The sequence below is a fragment of the Carettochelys insculpta genome, chromosome 11, assembly GCF_033958435.1.
Source record: "Carettochelys insculpta isolate YL-2023 chromosome 11, ASM3395843v1, whole genome shotgun sequence".
Classification (NCBI taxonomy): domain Eukaryota; kingdom Metazoa; phylum Chordata; order Testudines; family Carettochelyidae; genus Carettochelys; species Carettochelys insculpta.
In genome coordinates, this window is record NC_134147.1 from 8188830 (window position 1) to 8214588 (window position 25759).

The 25759-nt window shown below is 42.4% G+C and overlaps 1 protein-coding gene across 3 annotated transcripts in view; it reads left to right on the forward strand.

Annotated features, from left to right (window-relative positions):
- Window positions 1-25759, forward strand: part of IARS1 (isoleucyl-tRNA synthetase 1) — a 193736-nt gene that overhangs the window by 147574 nt on the left and 20403 nt on the right. For all 3 annotated transcript variants that reach the window (XM_075004893.1, XM_075004892.1, XM_075004891.1), the window contains 5 exons: window positions 10817-10991; window positions 12365-12477; window positions 13416-13511; window positions 16828-17004; window positions 25104-25215. In XM_075004893.1, coding sequence (XP_074860994.1) covers window positions 10817-10991; window positions 12365-12477; window positions 13416-13511; window positions 16828-17004; window positions 25104-25215 — 673 coding nt within the window. The remainder of the gene's footprint in view (window positions 1-10816; window positions 10992-12364; window positions 12478-13415; window positions 13512-16827; window positions 17005-25103; window positions 25216-25759) is intronic.

Sequence of the window (25759 nt, forward strand, 5' to 3'; positions counted from 1 at the left end):
ATACTTTAGATGGATATTGTTTTGAAGAAAAAAAGTGTGAGTACTTTAGTTATGGGGAAAATTCAGTCCACATTTAATCAGCACACAACTTACTACAAGTGTCATAGAAGTCTAGGTTTAGATTGTCCTAGACAGTCCCTGACAGGTGTTGGTCCAACCTGTCCTTTAAAAATCTCAGTGACGATGGGGATTCCACACAAATACCCTTGAAGATAGAACTTAACTATCCTTTTATAGTTTAGTTTTTTTTTCTAATATCTAAAGTAAAACTACCTTTTTGAAGATTAAGCCCATTGTTCTTTCTACCTCCAATGGCCTGGGAAAACAGTTGATTTACTGTTTTCTTTAACCTTGACATATTTGAAGATGGTAATTAGTTTCCCCACTCAGTTTTCTCAGGTCTAAACTTGTCCAGTATTTAAACTTTTCTTCATAGTTGAGATTTGCTAGAACTTCTGTTCTGTTCTGTTTCTGGACTCTCCAGTTTATTCATGTTTCCTGAAGTGGAGTGCCTGGAATTGGTCACAGTGCTGCATCTGAGGTCCCACCATTGCCAAATGGAGCAGGATGGTTACCTCCCTGTCTTACCATGCCCACTAATAGGTCCTAGAAAGATATTAACCTTTGTTGCAGTTCAGCACATTGACTCAGATGTAATTTGTGATCTACTATAAGTCCCAGTCTCTAGATCCATTTCAGTATTATTGTCACCTTGTCACTCATTTTGTAGTTGTGCATTTAATTTTTCTTTCTAGTTATAATACTTTGCACTTGTTTTTATTGCATTTTCTTTTTGCTTTCAGACCAAAGCTCCAATTTACCAGTTTGAATACTAATCTTTTCATTTAAATGTGCATGTAATACCTCCCAGCTTGGGGTGATCTGCTGATTTTTATTTGCATACTCTCCACCTGATTATCCAAGTAATGAAAATATTGACTACTATCAGATCCCAGACTGATCCCTTATGGATTCCCCGAGATATGCCTTCACAGTATGACAACGAACCATTTAGAACTACTTCTGAGAAAAGTCTTTAAATCATTTGTGCACCTTATACTGATTTCACCTAGACCATATTTCCCCAGTTTGCTTATGTGGGCTGTCACGGGAGACAATCTCAAAATTTTTACTAAAATCTAAACGTACCACATCTGGGCATTCCTGCTAGTCTCTAGACCAGTGACCCTGTCAAAGAAGGAAATAGGGTTGGATCAGTATGCTTTGTTTTGACAGTTCCATGATGACTATTTCTTGTAACCCGATGATCATGCTGGGTGCTTATAAACTGATTTGTTTAATAAATTGATAGCTAGAAAGATACTGGAACAAAGTTATATTGTCAGGCCTGTATTTTCTCATGTGATCTTTGTTCCTTTTTAAAGGTAGGTACTATGTTTGTCCTTCTGCAGCCCTCTGGGACCTCACCATTGCAGAGCATGTTTGGAACTAATAGGGTCTTCTTTTTTTTAAAAAAAAAAAAAAATCTCAATAAATTCATGGAGGTTAGGTCTATTAATGGCTATTAGCCAGGATAGGCAGGAATGGTGCCCCGAGCCACTGTCTGCGAATAGGCACTTGATGATTACCTGTAATGTTCATTCCCTCTGGAGCATCTGGCATTGGCCACTGTCAGAAGACAAGATACTGGGCTAGATGGACCTTTTATCTCACCCAGTATGTTCTCCTTGAGTTCCTGAAGAGAAGTGCTAACAGTTCTGAGATTGCTTCAGCTAGTTCCTTAAACACCTAGGATTAATTTTATCACACCTTTGAGTTGTGCACAAGTTTGTCACAGAGGTAACCTGACTGATGTGTAAAGGGTTGTCAGTTTTATTGTTAAGTGGGAAAACCCTATTGGTTAACTTGTGATGCAGATTTGAGGTTTAGGTACATCGTTTCCTTGATTTACAAACATAATTTGTTCCAAGAAAACTGTGAGGTGAAAATTCATAAACCAAAAATGAAATTGCCATTAATTTCAATATAAAAAAAATTGACTGGTTTCAGACTTCCAAAAAAACCCCCCAATGTTTTTCCCATATGCTACAAGACTATACAATCATGAAAATAAGAACAGAGCTACTTTATTGCTTTTTTTTGACATTTATTACCACTAGTCAGTTCTTAGATTATAATGAAGAATGTAGTGCTGATGCAGGTTCCATGGGTCCTACATCATCAGAAACAGCTCTGTAGCGACTTCAGCCTCCTTAATTGGGGCTTTATCTTTATCTTTTGAGATTGATGGTTGAGGATCAGCTGATGGCGATGAGGGTTTAGGAGGAGGTGATGAGGGTTGTGGGTTTCAAAAATGATAGAATTCAAGTTTGTACTGCAGCCCTCTTTTTTCCTGTCATATAACTCCTGATATAATTGAATGGTTCCATTCTAAATTTGGGTCGTTGTCATTGAGAATTTGTGTAGCTGCCTCCGGTGCACTGAAGAATTTTGTGTTGGTTTTTTTAGTGTTTTGTGGTTCAGCCAATTCTTCTTCTTCTTTTTCTGATAACGTTTCTTCATTCAGCTGAATTAATTCTTCATTAGTCGGTTCTTCACCATGTGACAATAACAGGTCTTGAATATCATCTGTGTCTGCCTCATTGAATCCTGCATGAGTTGCCACTTGCACGGTAGAATTTGAATGTTTTTCACTTCACCCTCAAAACCGCGGAACTCATGAACATATTTCAGCAATAGTTTTTTGCGAACAGCTTTCAGGATACTTTGAGTGATTTTATTCCATGCAGTTGTGGTATTTTCTGTAGCCATTTTGATATTGTAGTTCTTCCACAACTGCTTAATTGTTGGTTTGTCTTCTCTGTCTGATGCAGATATGAAGTACCTCATCACCGGTTGCAAATACTAAGCTTTAAATGTAGCAATGGCACCTTGATCCATTGGCTGAAGGATGGAAGTGGTATTTGGAGGGGCATAAAAGCCACTCAAGTATTATTGCTATAGTCTTCAGCATTTAGAGGGTGACTGGGAGCCTTATCGAGGATCAGCAGATATTTATTACCCAGATTATTTTCAGCCCAATATTTAGGGAAGATGAAAGGTTGCTTGTTACGTAATCATCAAAAACCTGCTTTGTCACCCATGCCTTTCAATTAGAATGCCAGCCCACAGGTGATGATGCCTTGTTTAATTGAGTCTTTAAGATCCTTCAGGTTTTCTGAATGGTAATCAAGGAGAGGCTTCAGTTTTATGTGTCCTTCCAAATTTCCACCAAGGAGTAATGTCAGTCATTCCATCAAGGCCTTGAAACCTGTTGCTTTTGTTTTATCCCTTGAAACAAAGGTTTGAGAAAAACCCCATCTGTCAACATTAAAGATTTGCTTTGGAGAATATCCACCTTCATCAATTATTTGTTGCAGTAATTAGGCTGGGAAAATGTTACCTGCCTGAATATCAGCAGATGCCGTTTCCCTTGTAACATGCAGACTATGGTGATGTAAATGCACTTGAAAGCACTCAAACCAACCGTGACTTGCTTTGAAAGTTACTTTGGCAGCCCGAGCTTGCCTCTCTTCTTCAGCTTCCTACTGTAGGCCCTCAAACAAAGACGGGGCTTTCTCCCTTATGATGAGGAAGCTCAAAGGAATGTGCCATTCATTATGGCTGTCGATCCAGTGTATTTAAGTTTTCAAGTTTACCTATTACATCCCTGGCCTTTGTTATTCAGTGAAACTTTTAGCTCAACCAACATACATTTCTGCGTTTGTTTCTTCTTTCTGCATGAAGATCATACATACTGTCGATGCCACCAAGTTCATTGCCAACCATCTGTCTTTCGATTGCTGGCCCTATTCAGTTCTTTTAATAACTTCAAATTTGGTAGCCACAGATATTGCTTTACTTGGTTTTTTGGCCTTAGTGACAGCTCCTGAAGAAACATTTTCACATCTAGGACCCATCATGATCACAAATAACAAAGATATTTAAAAATGTAGTAATGTCACAGTCAAGATGATATGAACACAATGGCACACATTAACCAGCTGGGAAGAGCTGGGCAGCTAAGGGAGTGTCTTGCATTGCATTCTGTGAGTCTTGTTTGTAGCGAAAATGTTTGTAAATTGAAAAATAGTTATAAATACACATTACTTGTAGTGAAAATTCATAAATTGAAAGTTTGTAAACAAAGGGACAGGTGTATTCTTAACCAAACAAAAAATTGCATAGTTATCAGAATTTTAAAGTCAGTTGTTGTGGTTGCATTTGCAACTCTTGCCATATGAGAAAGAAGTAAAAAGCTTTATTAAAAAAAAAAAAAGTTCACGTTCTGCCAGCTCTAGCTACAATTCCTTTATTGTAAGATGTCCACATATCTACAACCTGAAATGGGCAGCACACAGTCACTAATCCATAAACTTAAAGGTCAGTACTGAAGGTAAAGTACATTATGGATGGATATTATCCAATAAAGATTTCATGCCTGCAAAAACCGTAGCAATTTTTTTTCTGCCTTAGCTCAAGCTGACAAAATCTCTTGTTTGAGACTGCTTTACTTCAAGAACCATTTGATTTAATTTCATGAAAACATTTTTGTATATGAACACTGCAGATTCTGCCTCAACAGTGAAATAAATGTTTTAACACAGCAACATGTGTTTCGTGAGTCACGTGAAGGCTCTCATGGAGAGTCTAACTTTTAAAATGTTGTAGAGGATTAAGCATTTAGGAGGTAAAAATTCTTTAGTCAGTTTATTAAAATATCGTTATTGCATTATTTTAAAATATAAATGAAGACAAGGATGAAATGACCCATGCCATGCTTAATATTGGGATTCTGGAGAGAAATACTGAGTGGAAGTGTTCAGATCAAAGATAATATAAATGAAATCACTTAAACGCCTATTGCTCTCCTAATATATTTGATAGAGGATGGTGCCAAACTAGAATGCAGAGAGACATTTCATGAACTGCCGTGAGAATGTTCACTTGTGTTTATGCTGTCTTATTTTCTTGGTAAATTACATATTTCAGTTAATGTAATGGTTTTTTTCTGTGTAAATTACTTAAATTTACTTTAAACCAATACATTTTTGAAAACTGGAGCTTTTACTTTGTGACTTTACTTTGTGTACTGTAGTTTGGTAAAGTACTGAGATGCAAATACAGTAAAATTCCTTTAATCTGGCCTCTGATGGTCTGGAAATCCTGATGGTCCAGTATCTTGCAAAAATTAGTCCCATTTATCAACATAATCCAGCAAAATTTGATGGTCCCAGCACACAGAAGTCCCCCAAGATATGTGTGCCTTGAAACTTGTGTAAATCGGGGTGGCTTGGGTGGTGCCATGGGGGGAGGCGGGAGGGTTTAAGCTGGGGTGGGTTAGGGCTGCCGGGTGGGGGTGGTGGCCATGAGTGCTCCCAGCCCCATCACCTGAGGGCCTAAATACAGGACAGTTTGTTCCTTTTAAAAAATAAGTAGGGATACCTTTTTGGCATCCCAAATATGGGACTGTCCCAACCAATATGGGATGGTTGCTCTTCCTATGAAGCAGGAGTAGCGCGGGGCGTTTGAAGAAGCTGGGGGGAAACATGGAGGTGGTGACATCCAATAGTGTGGAAAATTTGGTAATTCGGCACCTGTCCGGTTCCGGATGTGCAGGAATAGGGAATTTTACTGTATTTGAAATAATTTTAGTTGCGATGCATATGTAATGGTGCTTAGGTGTATGTGTAACTGTGCAGATGATATTACACATTCATGCACATAATGTAATGCTTTAATTTGATATTGAGAAACTTTTCTAATCAAAACAAAGTGGTGAGACTAATGCACAATTGTACATGCAACTTTTGGATTAAAGACTGCTAGTATTATGACTAATACTATATGCTGAAAACTGGTTTTAAATCTGATTATTCAACATTGGTTGGCTGTTGTGGGTAGATTTTGTATTTACATGGTTTAAAAACTCAGGCAGGGATGCTCTATAAACTTGAGCCGTGTCTTACTTGTTGTTTTGTCATGTGTCGCTTTCCGTTTGGGTTTGTGCCCAATCACACAAAGTTAAAACTTAACTACTCCTGAAATATTTAATTCCACTTCAGTTTTCTTTTCTAAGCAAGTTTGTTGAACAGCATAGTGGGATAAATGGGTATTCTTCTGAGCTGTTGTCTTTGATCAGACTCTCTTAAAGATGAGTCTGCAATGTAAAGGGAATATTTAGCTGACATGCCTCCAGTCTATTTCGCTTGTCAGCCCTTTCATATTAACATGAGTAGTGTTTGTGTCTAGTTTCCAAAAGTTTTACAAAATGTATTGCTTATTAAATAGATTGTTTTAGGTGATTTTATTGCAATTTGTATTAACTCTGCTATCTGTCAGACATTAAAAGCAAAATGCATAGGCAGTTTAATAAATTGAAAGTGTGAACCACTTTAATTTGATTGAATACTTGTGATCTTGAGAAGTATATAGAATTTTATGACTAACATCTTAATAAAAGAGTTAATGTATGGTATGCTATAGGTTGAAGTTATAAAACATTTATGTACAAAAATGATAAAAGAGAAAAAGATTATTAAATTCCAATTTTGGATACAGAATTGTTTCTTGAGTGTGGCATTCTACTTTGATTGATTTAACAAAGTAGACAGAATAATCACAGGCTTTCCAGGAAAGTCTGAATGCTTTTAATGTAATTTAAATCTAGATAGTTTCCTCAAACATATAGGAATTACAGGTGGTGCATATGGAATCAAAGGCTACATCTATAGTATGAGATAAATTTGAATTTAAAGCAGTTGTTGTGATTCTACCAAGTGATTGTCCTTTACTGTAAATGCCATTAGCTTGATTTATGGAGCACTAATATCTGTATCATAATGTTGTCAGAACTGGGTGGGTTTAGCATCAAGTTTAAATTTAACAGTTCGAGTGAAGGCTAGCGTGGAAGTGCCATGCCTTTGAATCAAATTCATTAGCCTCCAGAGGCTGATTGGTGCTGTGGCACCTGCATCCTGGCTCCCTGCCATTCACGGGAGACAGGAAACTGACCAGTGCAGCAGCCCTGGTCAGTTTCCTGGATCCTGCAAATGGAGGGAAGCTGGGATACTCACGGCACTGCTGCACCTGGGTCCTGGCTCCTTGTCGTACTTGTGAGGTGGGAAACTGACCAGCACAGCACCTGGCTCCATGCTGCACCTGGCTCCCATTAGCCAGGTGTCACAGCACTGGTCAATTTCCCACCTTCCCCAAGCTGTGGGGACCTGGAAACCAGGCAGCAGCATGACCACAGCCAGTGCTAGGGGTACAGCAGTGCCCAGGGTGAGGGCAGAGAATGTGGGGCTGAGGGAACTGTGCGATAGGTTCCCACAGTGCACTGCTGCAACAGTTGATGTTTGGTCACTCTCGTGTGGCAGCACTAACTCGACTTTCTTCTTCAAATGATTGCTCATGTGAATTCCAATTTGGATGTATGCCGGGTGCATGCCCAGTTGCTGGAAGCTTTTTACCTTAGCTGGTAGCCCTAGGGTCAGTGTGGCGCCCATATGGCCGCCCATATATGTACTGCCCAACCTGCCCCCCCACTCAGTTCCTTCTCGCCGCGCTGTCGGTTGCCAGAGCTCCCTTGTTGTTGAGGGTTCACTGGTAGCCTTTATTGTTTTAATTAGTTGTGAATAGTTTAGATATTTATCTTTCATAGGTAAATAGCTCTTCTTAGCACCTAGTGAGCCGAGGTGGGTCTTTAACCCCCCTCGGCGCCATGGGAAGCCTGGCTCCCTGGGGTTTAAAAACTGTTCAAAATGTGGCAAACAAATGCCCAAAAGCAATCCACAGAGGGCATGTCTGAGTTGCCTTGGTGAGGCACACCTCCTGGGAGCGCTGCTCTATTTGCAAGGCCTTCAAGCCTAGGACTTGAAATGATAGAGCTCAGTGGTTGAAGGTTCTACTAGTGGAATCAGCCTTGTGCCCGAACATTTCCCTGGCAGGAGCTCAGAGCGCCACATAGTCGGTGAGGAGTGCTCCGGCACCATTGGTGCCGTCGGAAAGTTCCCGGCCCCAAGAGCAGGACTTGGTGCCTAGCGCCTCCTGGCATCATAAGAGCCAGTCCCTGATGCCTCACCAGAAGAGAAGACGGGACTGGGGTAGATCCCAAGAGAGAAGGAGGCGAAGGCAAGCTTTGGGGGAGTCTGCCAGATTGCGCCATGACTGGGGTAATGAAGTGCAGGTGTCGACTCCCACACAAGGCGGGAGCCTGCACTCGCCCAGACTGCCCTCCACGCCGGAGGCCTTTAGCGCTGTGCAAGGTCTCCTGCAAATTATGATGCCGCTGCAGACGCCGCACAGGGAGCTTTCATTGCCCCAATTTCAGGCACCTGAACAGGCACTAGGGACCCTGGCATGGTTCCTGACTCCGGTGAGACCCCTGCAAGTAGTTGCCTCCCTCGGTGCCATGCAGAGCGTGCAAGAGCCGGTGGGTGCTACAGGACCCTCGGCACCGCCATGTTTGTCGGCGTCAGAGTCTGTGTCAGTCAGACTCGTTTTACTCCACCTCAGCTCAGAGCGGGAGTACGAGGTCATCTCAGTGCAGTGGGCATCAAGACCGCTCCCAATGCCCCTCAGAGGGGGAGTGGCAAAGGCCTCCCCCAGGTGTCCCACAATGGCCCTTCTGGACTCTGTGGGCGATCCATGAGGCACAGGGACAGGATGCGGGACTCCCATCTAGGGCGCTCGGCACTCCTTAGGTGTCGAGATTGACACTGACCACTGCTTTGGGAGCCCTGCCGAGAGAGCAGGCAGAGTCGTTGGTGCCGGCACAGACAATGGCACTGACACTGGCACCAGTGCAGTCAGTGACGACCCAAGCATGGGCAGCGGTCCTGCAGGCACCAGGGACTGTGGTGCAGCGGGCGCTGGCACTGACAGAGCCGGTGCTGTCCCAGGTGCAGAGTGGCCTCGTCTTTGTGGCACCATGCCAGAGACCACTAGGGGGCCCTTCACCCCAGGCACCGAGTCTGGCACCGCAAAATGCTGTGCTGGGGACTCAGATAGAAGTGCTGGAACCCCCCACACCGGTGGGCTTGGAGGGCATGATGCCCATGTCCTTGTCCTCCCCAGATGAGGCGGTGGATGGATCCTCTGCATCCCCGATACTGGAGGATGGAGGAGCATACCAGCAGTTGCTGAGGAGGGTGGCCCAGAGTCTGGGGGTGCAGGTGGAAGAGGTCAGGGACTAAATAGACCCTGTTGCAAACATCCGCTCAACATTTGGACTGACCAGGGTGGCAGTGCCCACTATAAAGACAATTGCCAACACAGCAAAGGCAGTGTGGCAGGCCTCAGCCTTGCCCACGCCTAGGAAAAATGAGCGCCAGTATTTTGTCCCAGCCCAGGGAAATGAACGTCTATTCACCCATCCTCCTGCTGACTCCCTAGTTGTGGATGCTGTGAACAAAAGAGAGAGGCAGGGGGTCCAGGGGCCATCTCCTAAAAACAGAGGCCAAACGATTACACCTGTACAGTTGGAAAGTTTATTCTACAGGTGGCCTCCAGTTGAGAATTGCTAACCAGCAAGCCATGGTTAGCAGGTATGCGTACAATACAGCCAGTTCCATGGACCGTTTCTCTGAGCTGTTCTCGCCAGAGACCAAGTTGGAATTTATGGCCCTGGTGGAGGAGCAGAAACTCATATCTACAGCAGCACTACAGGCCGCCCTAGATGCAGCCGATGCAGCCACCAGGGTCATGGCCTCAGTTATAGTCATAAGAAGGAGGGGCATGGTTTCAGGTCTTGGGACTCTCACAGGAGGTGCAGCAGTCCATTCAGGACCTCCCCTTTGAGGGCTCCTCCCTGTTTTTGGAAAAAACTGACAAGAGGCTTCGTAGTATGAAGGACTCACAGACCACCCTACGCTCACTGGGTCTCTATACACTGGCGACTCAGAGAAGACACTCTACCCCAAGGCCCCAGTTCAGACAGTTCCCACAACAACAATGGGATGGGAACAGGAGAAGGGGCCGCCATAATAGAAGACATCAGAGCCACCATACATAGGAGAATACTAGAACTGGAAGGAACTTGGAGGTCATCAAGTCTAGTCCACTGCACTTACAGCAGAGCCAAGTGATCTCTCTTGTTTTCAGTAGAGTTGAATGTGGAATGCAAAAGTGGTTCTTGAAAATTTGCATCACTTCAGGCCAATAAATATAATAATGGTAAAAGTTCTGAGTTAACTTTTAATTTAATTAAAAGATGAGGGTGAAAAAAATCTGAAGTTCATCTGAATTTATTGGCAGAATTCCAGAACTACAGGTGGTGGTTCTGATTTTTTTTAGAGGAAAGAAGTACTCAAACTTAGGCTGATGTTTGGTTCACTGAAAAACTAAGACTTGTAATAATCTGTAGGCTACAAATAAACTGGTGCTAACATCTTAACACAATCATAAATCTGTTATGCATCCTTTTGAGCCAATGTCTAGCAATATCATAACTTACTGGATACACAAAGATCTTTCAGTTCTGTCTCTTTCTGAAGTAGAAAGGCATCAAAGAAGTTGAGTCTGATCAGAAGTTAGAGCTGCACTGTGACTCTTCAGGTTGGTTGTGAAATCTTTACAAATAGACTGCAAATGAATATGGGAGTGGTATCTGCACCCAAAGAATAATCTCTACCACTGTTTTGTTTATACTTATGTCATATACTGATACAGCAGATTTAACCCTCATATTTTAAGGACTTCTTGCTTAAAAACTCTTATGCTGTAATTCTTCCCCCTTCCCTATTTTTCCCAAGTATTATTTTTGTTATATTTCATGTCTTGCTTATTTATTTTTTATTTTGGCAAATTTTTACAGGAACTGAACGTACGACAAGTGACGTTGTCTGCTGAAAAAGATAAGTATGGAATCCGTCTAAGAGCGGAACCGGATCACATGGTGCTTGGAAAGCGTCTGAAAGGTGCCTTCAAAACTGTTATGACTGCCATTAAGGAGCTGAAGAGTGAGCAGCTGGAAGACTTCCAAAAGACAGGTGCATAGGGGAACTGTGTGCATGGATCAGTAGTTGTTGTTTTTAATGTTGATGTTGGAAAGAGGAGCCAGAGGATTTTGGGCCTCTCAGGCTCAAGCCATTCCTTTTAATTGAAATATAATAATTTTAACACAATTGTTATAAAAATAAACCTGCATTGGTAGAGCTGACATACAAACAGTTTTTAAGGCCCAAACCCCAACTAACATTCCAGGCGAACTATTGAACTCTGCAAGGGCGCATCTACACTTGGATTCGTCTTTTGAAAGGTATGCAAATGAGGGGAATTGAAAATGCAAATCAGGTGCATATTTGCAACATCATTTGCATATTTCGAAGAAAGCGTCTTTTGAAAGAAGAAAACCAGTGTAGACGCTGCTCTTTCGAAAGTAAACCCCATCTTCGAAAGAATTCTTCCAGGAAGAAGGATTCTTTCGAAGATGGGGCTTACTTTCGAAAGAGCAGCGTCTACACTGGTTTTCTTCTTTTGAATGAAGCTATTTTGAAATAAGAATATGCAAATGAGGTTGCAAATATGCACCTCACTTGCATTTTCAATTTCCCTCATTTGCATACATCTTTCGAAAGAGGAATGCAAGTGTAAATTCACCCCAAGTGAAAGAGAGGATGTTGTGAATAAATATTTTGAACTGTTGTGTCTAGACTAGAAACAAATGGCTTTGTGTATAATTTTGCTATAATGTGATAATATAATTGTGTATAATGTTGCTTCTGTGTACTATAGTGAAAAGTATTATGTAGGACAGGGTAGACTTTTATAGATTCTTGTGTGGAATACAAGGACTGGATTCTTCAGCGAGTCTTAAGTTCATATATGAAGGAAACATCTAGCTGATTTTTTTTTTTCTAGCTGTTTAATAGTTTCAGGTGGAGGGGATTTTTCCAAACTTCATTACTGTCTTGTATGTTGAACTTTTTCCCAGCTTTAAAAAGAGACAGATGTTGATTCCAAATTTCTGCACCACTGCTGGTGCTTGGGCATCAATACTACTGCTTGTAGTAACTTTACTTTGGAAAGTTTAATTTTTTGGGTAGTTTGTGTTCCTGAGACTTGCTTAGCAGTGTTGAACAGCAGTCCTGGACTTCAAATAACATAGCCCAGGATTCCTATCAATTTAGATTTTGATAATCAGAATTACCTGCATTAAGATATGGATATTGTCTTTTTGTTGAAAGAAATGTCACAATGTGACATTTGAAGTTGGAAGTATTTGAAGTTTGATGTTAATATATAATTAGTTTGAGTTAATTGTAGGATGCTTGTTGGCATGACTGAGAGAAAAAGGCTGTGTTCTTTAATAAGCATGTGTAAATAATTCTAATTATATAGGTAATTCTTATATATTATATAGGTACCATTGTTGTGGAAGGGCATGAATTACATGAAGAGGATCTCCGTCTCATGTACACCTTTGATCAGGTCCTGGGAGGATCTGCCCAGTATGAGGCACATTCTGACTCTCAGGTATTAATTGTAGTAATTATTTCTCTGCTTTAAGCGAAGTTTTCCTTAGAAAGTAAGCATTTAAATATTTAAGTGAATATGTGGCACAGTGAATGATTGAACTAGCTTTTCACTTCAGGATACCTAGGCTCAGATCATTTTTAGTACATAATTAGAAATGAGCGCTGTCATCTTAACCAACTCCTAAATGGACCCTCCTATATGTTAGTGGAAATTCTAAGATTCAGAATCGTATAATGGGTAGCTTGTTCTTCTCTGTTGGTACCAACTGTACATGAGTAACAGCGGTAAAGGCTCATCTTTGTCACTAAAGGGCTGTGTCTGCACTAGCCCAAAACTTCAAAATGGCCATGCGAATGGCCATTTTGAAGTTTAGTAATGAAGCACTAAAATACATATTCAGTGCCTCATTAGAATGCCAGCAGCCATGGCACTTTGAAATTGATGTGGCTTGCTGTCGCGTGGCTCATCCAGGCGGGGTTCCTGTTCGAAAGGACCCCAGCAACTTTGAAATCCCCTTATTCCTATCTGCTGTTAGGAATAAGGGGATTTTGCAGTTGTCAGGGTCCTTTCAAAAAGGAGCCCCGTCTGGACGAGCTGTGCAGCAGCGAGCTGTGTCAAAGTGCCATGGCTGCCGGCATTCTAATGAGGCTCTGAATATGTATTTCAGCGCTTCATTAGTAAACTTCGAAATGGCCATTCACATGGCCATTTCGAAGTTTTGGGCTAGTGTAGACACAGCCGATATGTTGATGTTGAATGTATACAGGGAAATGATCTGTTGAATATGTGAATTAAATGTGTTGCCTTACCAAGAGCATCTTTAAGTAAAGTAAAGTGTGGCAATAAAATAAAATAAAATGCATAAAAATGTAGCAATGCATGTTAATGCAATAACTGTGTTATTTCACTAATGGATCTGCTGTACATACTTTCAGGTTTTAGTTCTTCTAGATGTCACGCCAGATCAGTCAATGGTTGATGAAGGTGTTGCTCGTGAAGTGATAAATCGCATTCAGAAACTTCGCAAGAAGGTTAGTAAGTTGTGGAATGTGGTATTTTTTTTTAAAGTCAGTTTCATATAATATTCAGAGTACACTAAAGTTTCCACATTGATGAAGGTGACCATCCGTCCCATTTTAGGCAGGACAACCCCTGTATTTCGGGCGCCATCCTGGTGTCCTGTTTTGTTTTGCAAAAGGGGCTAATTGCCCTGTATTTCGCTTTTTTAGCAGGTGGAAGCCTGGTTCTGGCTCCCTGTGGCTGGGGGAGCTGGGAGCCGGACTTGCACAGCTGCCACCTGGCTTCCCTCATCTGGGGGACCCAGGAGCCTGACCCACATGGTGGTGCGGCTGCCACCTGAGTTCCTCCGGTTGGGGAAGCTGGGAACTTTGCTAATGGGATGGCAGCCCCATTCCCGGTGCCCCAAGTCTTGGGGCAGCTGAGAATTGCAGCTGCCCCCATGCAGACCCTCCAGCAAGGTGGCACCCCCCACAGGTCAGCCACTGCCTGACTCCTAGGTATGGTGGCCATCCATCCTGTTTTGGCCGGGATGCCCCCATGTCCCATATTTGGCCGGCGGGAGGTATAGTCATCCTAGCATTGATATGAAGTGCAGCCCCATTTAATTTAACCTTGTATGGTTAGTTGTAGAAATGTCTTGACCACTGGCTGCCAAACATAAGTGAAAATGAGCTATGTTGTTCACTCTTTATCTCATAGCAGCTGGTAGTCCAGTTTTGCTGGTATGTTACATATTGCTCACATGCCTTCATCATGTATTCTAGAAGTGGAGCAGTTAATGCCAAGACCTGTGATTTCTTTCCCCATCTCACTACCATCACTACCACTACCCTTTGAGACATCCCCCTGAGAGCTGCTCCCCCTTTGTGGAACCCCTTGAGTACCCCCACATACTCTCCTGGGGTCCTCCTCCATCACGGCACCTGCTGGAAATGCCCATCAACCTTTTCTTGAGCCACCCATCCCCATTCCCACACATCCCACCACTTCCTGAGCATCCTCTCTGCCCCACAGCATCCTTTCCTATGGTCCTCCCACAGGTTAGGGGGCCCCCAGCTAATTGCAGGGCTCAACAGTGGGGCCCAATGTAAAAAGTTTTGCTCACCCCGGCATTAGGCGTATGCATCAGTGTGACTACCTTAGTTCAGATTTTGGTAACGTGGACAGGACATGTAATAGTGCATAGCCTGAACAAGAAAATATAATGGCTTCCAAATCCACAAGTGAAAACCAGTGACTCTGGAATGTACTGCGTTCTCCAATTGTGGTATTGAACATCGTAGCATAATGTTTTCCTAGTTGTTTAAATATGATTTCCACAGCCACTGTGGGCAGATTGTACATGTTTGCCCTGGCTCCCACTTAGAGTCTTGCTGAGTGTAGGATTGAGATTCTGTTGTTCATGGTGAATCAGCTTCTGGTTGGATGTTTTGTCGAGAGATCAGTTTTGTCAATAGCAGATCTCTTTCAGTCCTCTTTAGTGTATGCCCACACTGTGACAGAGGTTTTGTCAGAAGATCTCTTGTGACAGAAATGTTTGTCAACAGATGCTTCTAGTGTAGCTGTAGCCTTAGAGAGCACACAAGAAAACTAATACACTTATATCAGTGATGATACCTCATAGCAACAGGATAGAATGCTGGCAAGAAAACATCCTTTTAACAACAGTTGCTGCAAAAGTTGAGTTAACTATCATAGTGCTCTAGGATCATAAATTCTTCCCATCTGGTCACCAAACCCCATATACTCTTTGATCTCTATTCATTAATAACTGTCATTGCTGAAAAATCATCTTACTGTGCTCATTTCTTCATTCCTGTTCCTTTTGTTAGTCAAGGTTTTTTTAATGAATTATTTAGAATCATCCTAAGCTTTCAACATACATGCTGCAGTACAGTGTAGCAAGAGTGGTACTGTTCAGAGTTGTGGGGAGTTTGTCATAACCCAGGGGCGAGGAACCTTTTTTAGGTTGGGGGCCACTGACCCATGGAAAAATCAGGTGGGGCCGTCTGCAAGTGGGAAGCAAAAACCTCATTGACCTGCCCCCAAATGAGAGAGAGAGAGAGAGAGAGAGAGAGGGAAAAACCTCTCACAAATGTGGCTTCTGATTTGAGAAGCAGGAAAAAGAGACACTTCTCTCACTCCCATCCAGCTCTGTGGAGGGAAAGGTGCCAAGGCTCAGGGTTTTCCCTCAGGGCTGGATTAACTCTTACTGGGGGCTGAGAGCTAGTAGATTTTGTGGGGCCCCCATGGGTTCTGGGCTGGGGCCAAAATGAAGATTTCAGAATCCGGGAGGGTACTGGAGGGAAGTAGTTTGGGAGTGAAGGGGTGGGGTCTGGAAGAGCAGGAGGGTGCAGGAGTGGTGTAGAGGTGCAGGAGCTGGGCAGGAGGAAGGAAGCAGATGTGGAGGTAGAAGGGCTGGACAGGAGGGAGGGCTCAGAAGCAGGAGGCGGTGGGAGCAGCCGGGGTGGAGGCGTCCACCTAGCACAGCTCCGTAGCAGAGTGGGCAGGCGCAGGTGGCACATGCACCTCAGGGAAATGCTCCCTGCATATGCCTCCCCTCCGTGATTCCCAGCCAGCCAATGGACATGATGAGGGCTGGTGCCTGCAGGGAGTACTTCTTGCAGGGCACAGAGCTACTCCCTTCCCTTTGCAAGGCAAAACCTCCTTGCTGGATCCAGCATGGGCTTTGCTTGATTAGGGCCGCAGGGCTTGGGGCTCCCCCACTCCCCTGCAGCAGGGAGCTGGTGCTAGAACTCCAGCCAGTGTGCCTCACGTGGATGGAATGCCAGCACCAGCTCCCAGCTGTGGGGGGAGCCAGGCACCCCACAGGCCAAGATCTAGGCGATCTGCTGGTCATAGGTTCCCCACCCAACTTACTGTAACTCCTGTTTCATGTGAGGGGCTGGTTGAAACAGTGATGTGCATGGAGCACTGTGTGCGCAGGTTACTGCCATAGGTTTTAAGATCTCTGTATGTAAATTTCAGTGCTTGATTATAACACTCAGAGTTTAACTTGTGAAAGCTTTTGTCTGAGACTGTCATGCTATTTTAATCCTATCTGATTATTGAGCATCACAAAAAACTGTATTTCTATAAACTAGTTAATATGATTCAGAAACATACTCTGTATTCGTTCAGTTGATTGGAAGGATACTTTTTGCTGCCATTAAAAGGATAGCCTTGTTTGCAATTTTTCTGGAAACTTTTGGTTCCATATTAACAGAAATATATTATTTTTCTAAAATACAGTAAAATAAGCATGTTTTTACAGAAGTTTGTATATGTGCAGGTATCACTAAACTGAGCCTTTGGATTTTCTTTCAGCGCAATCTGGTCCCTACGGATGAGATTACTGTATATTACAGATCACACCCTGAAGGCGACTACCTGGATTCTGTTATTAAGGAGCATACGGATTTCATTTTTGCAACAATAAAGGCTGCCCTGAAGACATACCCTGTGCCTACCTCAAGAGAAGTGCTCATTCAAGAGAAAACCCAAGTAAGAATGTTACATCAACTGCATACTGGACAGGAAGTTTCATTCAGATTAAATTGAAGGAAACATTGGACTACAGATGCTGACCTCCATGTTGATTGTACACTTTTGTGTACAGATGGCTGTAATCATCTCTACCCTATAGTTTGCCATAGCTAGCGTTTTAGGTATGAAATGTCAATGGGCTCTGTCTGCTTAGGTGTTCAGAATGTTTGAGCCCGGTAAGAAGTGGAAGTGTTTGTAATGTGCTAGAGAGTCTTAACATCCTGTGATTTGGCATATTCTCTCATTCATCACTAATCACGATTACACAGAGCAGGAATTTGGTGTCTTTTTACTAAGTGGCTTACACTTTCCAACACCAATTTTAAGCTGCTTCCTTTGCTTCAATAGATACTTGGCATCCTTGGGCTGTACCCTGTCCTGAGCAAGCTTTGTGTTCATTTTCTGCTCAGAATGTGCGTGTGTGCCACTTTGAACAAGACTCTCGGTCATGTGGTCTTGTCAGTCTTGAGATAAAATAACTTGCTGATCTGAGCTTCAGAATTTAGTGTGCTCCCAGAGAATATCTGAAAATAAAGTGGTCGGTAGCAGTGAATCATTTTTGATTCTGTATGGGTACAGAAAGATATATTTGTTTTTCTTATGAATGATCTTGTAATGTGAGCATTTCAAAGAAAAGCAATCTCTTATCTTTGTTCAACACATTTAGTCATCTCTGGACAAAGGTGTTGGGAAATATTTTACTGAAAATTAGACAACACGCTGATGTAAGAGTTGGTGAGAACACAGTAATAGACAGAACTGGCAAGTAGTTTGTTATATTCTTGTTGTTATTTTGTGATGAATATAGCATTAGATCGTGGTTTCCCAAACTGCGGGGCATGAAGAAATTGTGGGAGGCCACAAGGCTACTCAGCCCCCCCAGTCATTCCCCCGATCCCAAGAAAGAGCTGGCCTTTGATTCCGGCTCACAGCCCCTACCATTTTACATGGGCAACTCAGCACAGCTTCTATGAAAAGCAGGCAGCCGGCAAAGAACCATGTGAAGCTAGCTGCCTTCTGCAAAGGTGAGTGAGTGTGGGTTGAGGGGAGGGGGAAGCAAGGAGGATGGGGTTAGATGGGGTTTAGGGATGCCTTCTTGGGTGAGGGGGTGAGAGTGGGGCGCTGGTGGTGCATGGCTTTTGGGGAGGGGAGCGCAGGGCAGGGCAGGCAGCTCACGTGGCTCAGGTGAGGTGGATGGGTGGCTAGTCCCAGCAGTGTGGGACTCAGGCTGGCAGGTGACTAGTTCCGGCAGCGTAGGACTTTGGCACAGGCAGCTCTGGTAGCTGGCATGGGGCTTAGGCAGCTGTGCAGCTGGGGCTGCACCAGACACCTGCAAGGGGCCAAGAAGAACTTTGTGCTTATTTTTAATTGAAAATAACATTTTTATATCAAGTTTGTGTTTATTTTAAATTATGAATAACATTTTTGTTAAAAGCAGGAGGTTGGATGTTAGCAACGAAGAGGTGGGGAGCATGAGAGTTGCTAAAAAATCAAAAAAGGGGGGGCAGGGGCATGATACCGAAAAGTTTGAGAACCAGTGAGTTAAGATGTTGCTTGATTGGAGATCTGACCTTTGAAAGCTGATGCCAAGTCTGGGCGTAAACACTGGAGAAAGTAGGACATCTGGGCAAAAGCGAATTTAGTGCGAGTGAAATTGTACTCTTAGTAGACTGTGCAGATGGCTTGTGAAAATGGGATGAATGAGGCACATAATTGTAAAACACTTGCCATAAGATTTGATTATTCAGGGCCTCATGGCCTTGAAAAGCTTAGGCTTCTGTGTAGCCGGGTTGGCTCCTGGAGGGGTTCCTCCCCCTCTGGGTCAGTGGTTGGCCACTCTGTCCCAGGGCAGCAGGTGCCAAAAACACCCCCTCAAGTTAGTAGCTTCTCAGCCCAGCCTTACCTGAGGTGGGTGGGGGGACAATAGTTCAGACATTCACCTTACTTCAAACTGAGCACGGGGGAATCTATCCTCGGTCAGGGGCCTATCCCTACGTCAGGGCAGCAAATACACAGTCTCAGTGAGCCCAGGCTGTAGCTCAAGAGAGCCCAGCAACAGGCTGTCTCCTGGGTCAGGAGACATGCAGGCCATCCACCTGAGCTGGTGGAGAGGTGGGAGACTGCCACCCAGGGGAGGGGGGGAATGACACGGTCCTGCCCACTCCACCGCATCCAAACCCAGGGACCCGTGCAGCAGAGTGGTCTGTCACAATGGTCAGAGGGGATCCGGACTGCAACATGCTGCCCAAGGACCTTTAACGGTCCGCTCTACCCCTGGGCTATTTCCGTTCCCCCTCTTGTTGCCTACCTGGACATCAGGTGGGGCACTTGTGGGGTCAAGGGGTTCCAGGTCCAGCAGGGATCCTGAGGGGGTCAGATCCATCTGCCTGTAGGTCTTGCTGCCTCAGCCTAGCCTTGGGTGCAGGTCGTGGCCACTGTTCAGGTCGGTCCTCGGGGTCAGGCTGGACTCTCTGGGCTGCAAGGGATGCCAGGACCGGCAGGGGTCCAGGTGGTTCAACCCAGTCTGCAGCCACTTGCAGGTCTGTAGGTTCCAGCTGGTCCTCAGCCTCCCAGGCCAGGAGTTCTGAGCAGACCTCTGGTTCCTCTGGAGTCTGGCTCCCATCTGAGCCCTCAGGCTAGGCTTTTACACTCCTAGCCCCACCTACTGGCTTCCGTTCAGGTTATGTGGAGGAGGGATTAAGTTTGGTCCAAAATGGCTCCCAGAGGGTTTCCTCCCCCTCCTGGTCAGTGGGCAGCCAGTCCGCCCCACTATATGTTGGATGAGGGTGTGCTAGTGAGGTGCATTTGTGTTCATAATTGTAACGTTGAGTACTGGCTTTAGCATTATATAGTTTAGACCTTTGTGTATTGTGTGAACATGAAAAAATAGATGTACCTATCAGTCCAAAGAAGACAAGATTTATCGTGGAATAGCTAACCACGAAATGAAAATATTTTTTTTAAGTTTCTCTAACTACGTGATGTTGAGAGCTGAACCAGACAGAAAGAGTGGGGTTTTTGTAGATACGCTGTGTTGAACGTGTTGTGGCGGTAAGAAGAGTCCAGATCTTATTGAAATTAGCAGCTAATTACAGCACATATGTGAGATGGCCATGTTGGGTAGGGCTCATCATGTGATGGCGAGGAAAAGAAATCAGGTTACAGAATCTTTGCAGAGATAAAAATTTGTATGGGAAGTAGTTGGTGACTATTAGAAATGGTGAATGAGCCAATTGGTAGTAGGTACCAAAATCTTGATTTGTGTTGAACTGAGTTTTGATGGGTGGTGTTGACTTAATCTATAGTAATGATAGATCATTCATAAACTTTGGCTAAGAATTTATGCAAGTTTCAAATTGATACCCCAGAAAAGCCATTTCATAATGCCAATTCATAAGTGAAAGAATATGTCGGAGACATAAACAGGCAGTCGTCAGCAATGAAACATAGTGAAGTTAATCTGCTTTTATTTCCTTAGATCAGTGTTTCCCAAAGTGTGGTACGCATACCACTGGTCATACACAAAAGGATTTCAAGAATACACAACAGAAAATAAATTATTGAAATTAGGAGATAAGCACTGGGGGTGGCACTGGGCGGGAGGGGGTACGTTGATAAGGCCAAAGTTTTGAAAGGGGTACACAAATATTTTAAGTTTGGGAAATGCTGCCTTGGATATATGTATGGCTATTGTTTGGTTTTAAATTGTCAACATGTTTGGTTACCATTTAGATCTCTACATGATCCAGGTGTCTAGGGAAACCAATCTTAAATAAACAAATCTCTGAAAAATACAATCAGAATTTTTAAAAAAAATCTGTGTCGCTTTCAAATAAAACTGAAAGCTATCAGATTTATCTTAAAACCCTCCTTGAGACATCCACTTTAAGACTGCACAAAATAGTTGCTTAGCACAAATTGTGAACTTTGTAACCACAGTGGCGAGAAGCTTACAGTACCATCTCAGAGTTACGAACATCTCAGGAGCAGAGGTTGTTCTTAACTCTGAACAAAATGTTAGGATTATTCTTTCAAAAGTTTACAAATGAACATTGACTTAATACAGATCTGAAACTTTACTGTGCAGAAGAAAAAGGCTGCTTTTGATCATCTTAATTTAAACAAAACAAGCACAATATTTTCTTACCCTGTTAAAACCTTTTTTGAACTTTTTCTTTTATTCTTTTAGTCTTTAATCTTCTATGTGGTTGACCCATCTGTTCAGAACTCTGAACTTCTACTGTGTTTGCATTTTGCTGCAGGTGTTTGGTCATCTTAATTATCAAATACCAATAACTTCTTTAAAAAAGGTAGAAATCCTTTTGTGGTAGAATGTGACCTTAAGGTGCATGGTAGTTATAGGTATGTGTGTTGTTTTGATTTTTACATTTTAAAATGTATACTAGAAAAATTCATGTTGAAATCTTTATAATTTTTGAAGGTGAACTAGAAAACTGAGATTTTTAAAGTAGTAAATGTTGACATCTTTCCTACTAGTTTTTCAGTTTTTGAGCCTTTAAAAGACTTGGTTTTTGAGGTCTTCTCAGCAATCATAAGGTCCAGAAAGCTTTTTAAAAATGACTTTGAGATTTGTGCATACTCAAGAGTCCCAGATGTGTAACTTTAAGAAAAACATTATCAAGAGAAATAGTAACAGAGAGGGAGCCATGCTAGTCTCTACACTATCAAAACAAAAAGCAGTCAAGTAGCACTTTAAAGACTAGCAAAATAGTTTATTAGGTGAGCTTTTGTGGGACGGACCCACTTCTTCAGACCATAGCCATACCAGAACAGACTCAATATAATATTATTATAATAATAATTGAGTCTGTTCTGGTATGTCTATGGTCTGAAGAAGTGGGTCCGTCCCACAAAAGCTCACCTAATAAACTATTTTGCTAGTCTTTAAAGTGCTACTTGACTGCTTTTTGTTTTGATTATCAAGAGAATTAACAACATTGAAAAGGCCACAAGCGGTTGCTACATTTTTTTCATTGAACAGAAAAATTCAGCTTCTAGCTATCTAATGATTTTTTTCCCCCACAGTTGTTGCATAGCAAATGGTATAGGTCTGTGTGTGGAATTCTCACTATAATCTCTAGTTTTTTAAAAGGGCGGGGATTAGGGTTCAATTTTACTTCAATTTTAAAAATGCTTCTCAACACTAAAAATTAAATAATTTCTTGTGAATTCCAGAGAAAACTAATAGTAAAGGGAATTTAGGAACTGGTAATACTAAATGGTTTGGCTATACTTGCCCCCAACTTTGAAGGGGGCATGGTAATCAGGGCCATGGGAGATTACTAATGAAGTGCTGTGGTGAATATGTAGCACTTCATTAGGTGAATTTTCCCCTGTGGCAACTTTGAGGAGTAAAGGGACTTTGAAGTGCCCATGGCTACATGCATACTGGCACTTTGGAGTTTGATGCTTTGAAGTTGCCGTGTGGGAAAATTCACCGCAGCACTTCATTAGTAATCTCCCTTGGCCCTGATTACCATGTCCTGTTAAAAGTTAGGGGAAGGTGTGGACCCAGCCAAATGCTTTCTTCTTAGTTTAGATTTTGAACTCCAGTCACAGTAACTATTTTATGTAAAGAAAAAATTCTTTGCTCTAAATTGCAATCTAGTCTAGTTAGCATATGTGAACTTTCATGTTTCCAGAATACTGAGTACTAAGATATTGAAGACCTTTACTTTATAAATGAGAAATTTTAAGCTGTGACTTAAACAAAAGAGTGCCTTGTATTTGTTGCCTGTTAAAACTTTTACTATAGATGTCTACAGTTGTGTAGTATCTTTCTTTTCACGAAGTTACTGATGAATGTGTGTGTGGAAATTCTTAGACAAACTTCCACAAGCTATATTCTGCAACGTTTTCAAATAATGTAGTTTTGTACGCAAATTATATCCCTATTTTATAACTACAGATATTTTTCTCTATAGCAGTTGAATGGAAAACTGCAGAGATAATAGCAAATTGGGTCCAATATGAATTTGAAACTATTTTGTAACTAGACTTTTTTCAGTAAGTGCTTTTCACATCACCACTGATACTGAATAAAAGTATATAACTTTAACTCAAACTGGAAAAAGCAGTTGCTCGAGATTTAAAGAACAAGGTACATTTAGATCCCCAAAGCACCTTGCAGATCAGTTGGCAGGTTGTTGATTATCAGATTTATGAACAGTTGAGTGCAGATTTAAGATTAAATGAAGCTTAACCTTTTTTTTGTTAGAAGTATTATTTGAATTAACCTTATCCCTTCTCTGATTTTCATACTGTGTCAGCTGTCTATGTAGGCTCTGAACCTCACAGCTGTCTTCCAAAAGGCTAGTTCCAACATGGCAAAATTTACTGTACAAGGACAAGTATCTGATTCAGTGTGTTAATTCTTTAATCTCTAATAAGACTTCTTCATTCTGCTTTCATGACTGACAACCCCTATACTCATAATAGACAAGAAGCCTCCCAGATGAATTTTGTTCCTTTCCTTGGGCCTTTAATCTCTCTAGAGCATGCTGCACCAGCATTAATTTGAACACAGTTTGCATGAAGAATTAAACGTCTTGCCAACATAACATAAGGAGCCTGACAGAGCCAGAAAAACAAAATGCAGTTTGTAGTTTGTTAAATATTAACTTCCATTAAAATTATATGGAACAAGGCTGTTCTCGCAATCTCCAATCTACAGCATGGCTATGCTTGGTGGAACGTTCAGTTTCTCTGTCCCTTAATTCCTCATCTGCAAAATGAAAATACTATTTCCATTTTCCACAGTGGTGATGTGAGATTGAATTAATGTCTGAGATGATCGGACACTACTGTAAGTTCCATGGAGAAAAGTTGGCTTTCAGCAAAAACCTTCTCTCTCCTGGAATGTATGCATTAAAATACTGTTGACTGAGATGATTTGTTACTAGGATTCTGGGTGGCACTCCCCAGAAGTGGCAACATGTCCATCAGTTTCTGAGCTAATGGGATGGGTGAAGTCATCACTAGGCAGGGTAGCACAAGGCACTTCCTGGCCATGTCTCCACCTAGGAGCTGAGGAATATGTTGCCAAGTCTATGGATCCTCGTAGATCCAGGTAGGGGAGCCTGCAAGCCCCACCAAACTCTTCCCCCCCAGCAGCAGTGAGGAGCATGGGCCTCACGCTGCCTCCCAGTCCCTGCCTAGTAGTATTGGGTTCTCAAGTTGCAAACCTCTGCCTGCTCCCCTGAGCACCCATGTGGTCCCAAGCTTCTTCCCATGACCACCCACACAAAACCGAGTGAGGCACCCCTGCCTCTCAGTACTCAGGGTTTAGTCAGAGATATATTGAACTACTCATGAACAGTTTTTGCAGTCTGTGAATTTTTGTTCACGGTCTGTAACTTTCACCAAAAATATCCATGACTAAAATGTAGCCTTGGCCCTTACTAAAGTGCTTTTTCTTGCTCAGAACTTGCTTTCTGACTAAGTGCAAGGTGTTTCTGACTTTAGGGTGTTAGGGAAGAAGCAGGAGAACAAAACCAGCCCACAGTTAATGTGTCTTTCTCCATATTCAAGAGACTTAAATAAGTTCTTACATAGCACTTCATGACAAGGTGGAAAGTGGGTTTAGGTTTAGGCTTGTGGTTTGGAAATGGGAATGAAATTCAGGAGACTGGAGTTTTTCTCAGGTCTGTCACTGTCTTGTTCAATTTTGGATAAATCATTTATGGTCTCATATTCAGAAGTGTTTATATGCCTTCACTCCCCATTGACTTTAGTGGAATTGGTGGACCACAGCACTTCAGAAAATTAGGCCATTTTACCTATCTGTGGTCCAGTTTCATCCCTTCTCCATTTCAAAGGTATAGTAAGGGTGAATTCATTCATATTCACAAAGCACTCTCAGGTCATCTGACAGAGAACACTATGATTTCACCATTTTATGTTCTTTTGTAATTATTTTTAATGCAATGATCCATAGAAATATCCTGATATACTTATTTTGAGGCAAATGTGGTTTTTTATATCTTAATAAGATACTATTGAAGAAAAGGTAACACTTGGGTTTTTTTTTTTTTAAGCTGAAGGGGTCAGAACTGGAAATCACTCTTGTCAGAGGAGGCTTACATCGTCATATTGACCCAGCCTGCGCTTATGTTAATCTCAACATTTGTATTAATGGTACAGAGCAAGGTAGGTGATGTTTTGTTTTAATTTTCCACATTTAATGTTTCAGAACCATCACCATGTAAAATGAATTAAAGACTACTATGATGGATAAAATAAAGAGAATGTTATTGTGTAAGGTGGTGCTTATTTCTTTTAAACAATGGTTGTCAATAGTATTTGATAAAGGAGTTTTGAAGAAATCTCATTTTACTATTATAACAAAGGTTTTCAATTAAGATAATACTCAACTGGTGAAAGAAAAGTGTGTGTACAGTGCTTTCTGAATTATTTCATAATACTGTACATTAATGGCGGGCACCATAGGCTGCTCATCAGTATTTTGTGTGTGACCTGTGTGTTTGCTTTACCATTGTCCCTGCGCAGGATTGCCACGTAGTAGTGACTCCTGGGGGAAGTCTGGAGTGTATTGGGGGGAAGGCACTAGTCACATGACTGTCCCCATGTGACTCCTTCCCATGCCACCCCTACGTCGGGTGAGGGTCCCATCTCTTCCCACACCTCACCATGACCGCACAACCTCCACTCCACTCTTTCTCCCAGGCACTCT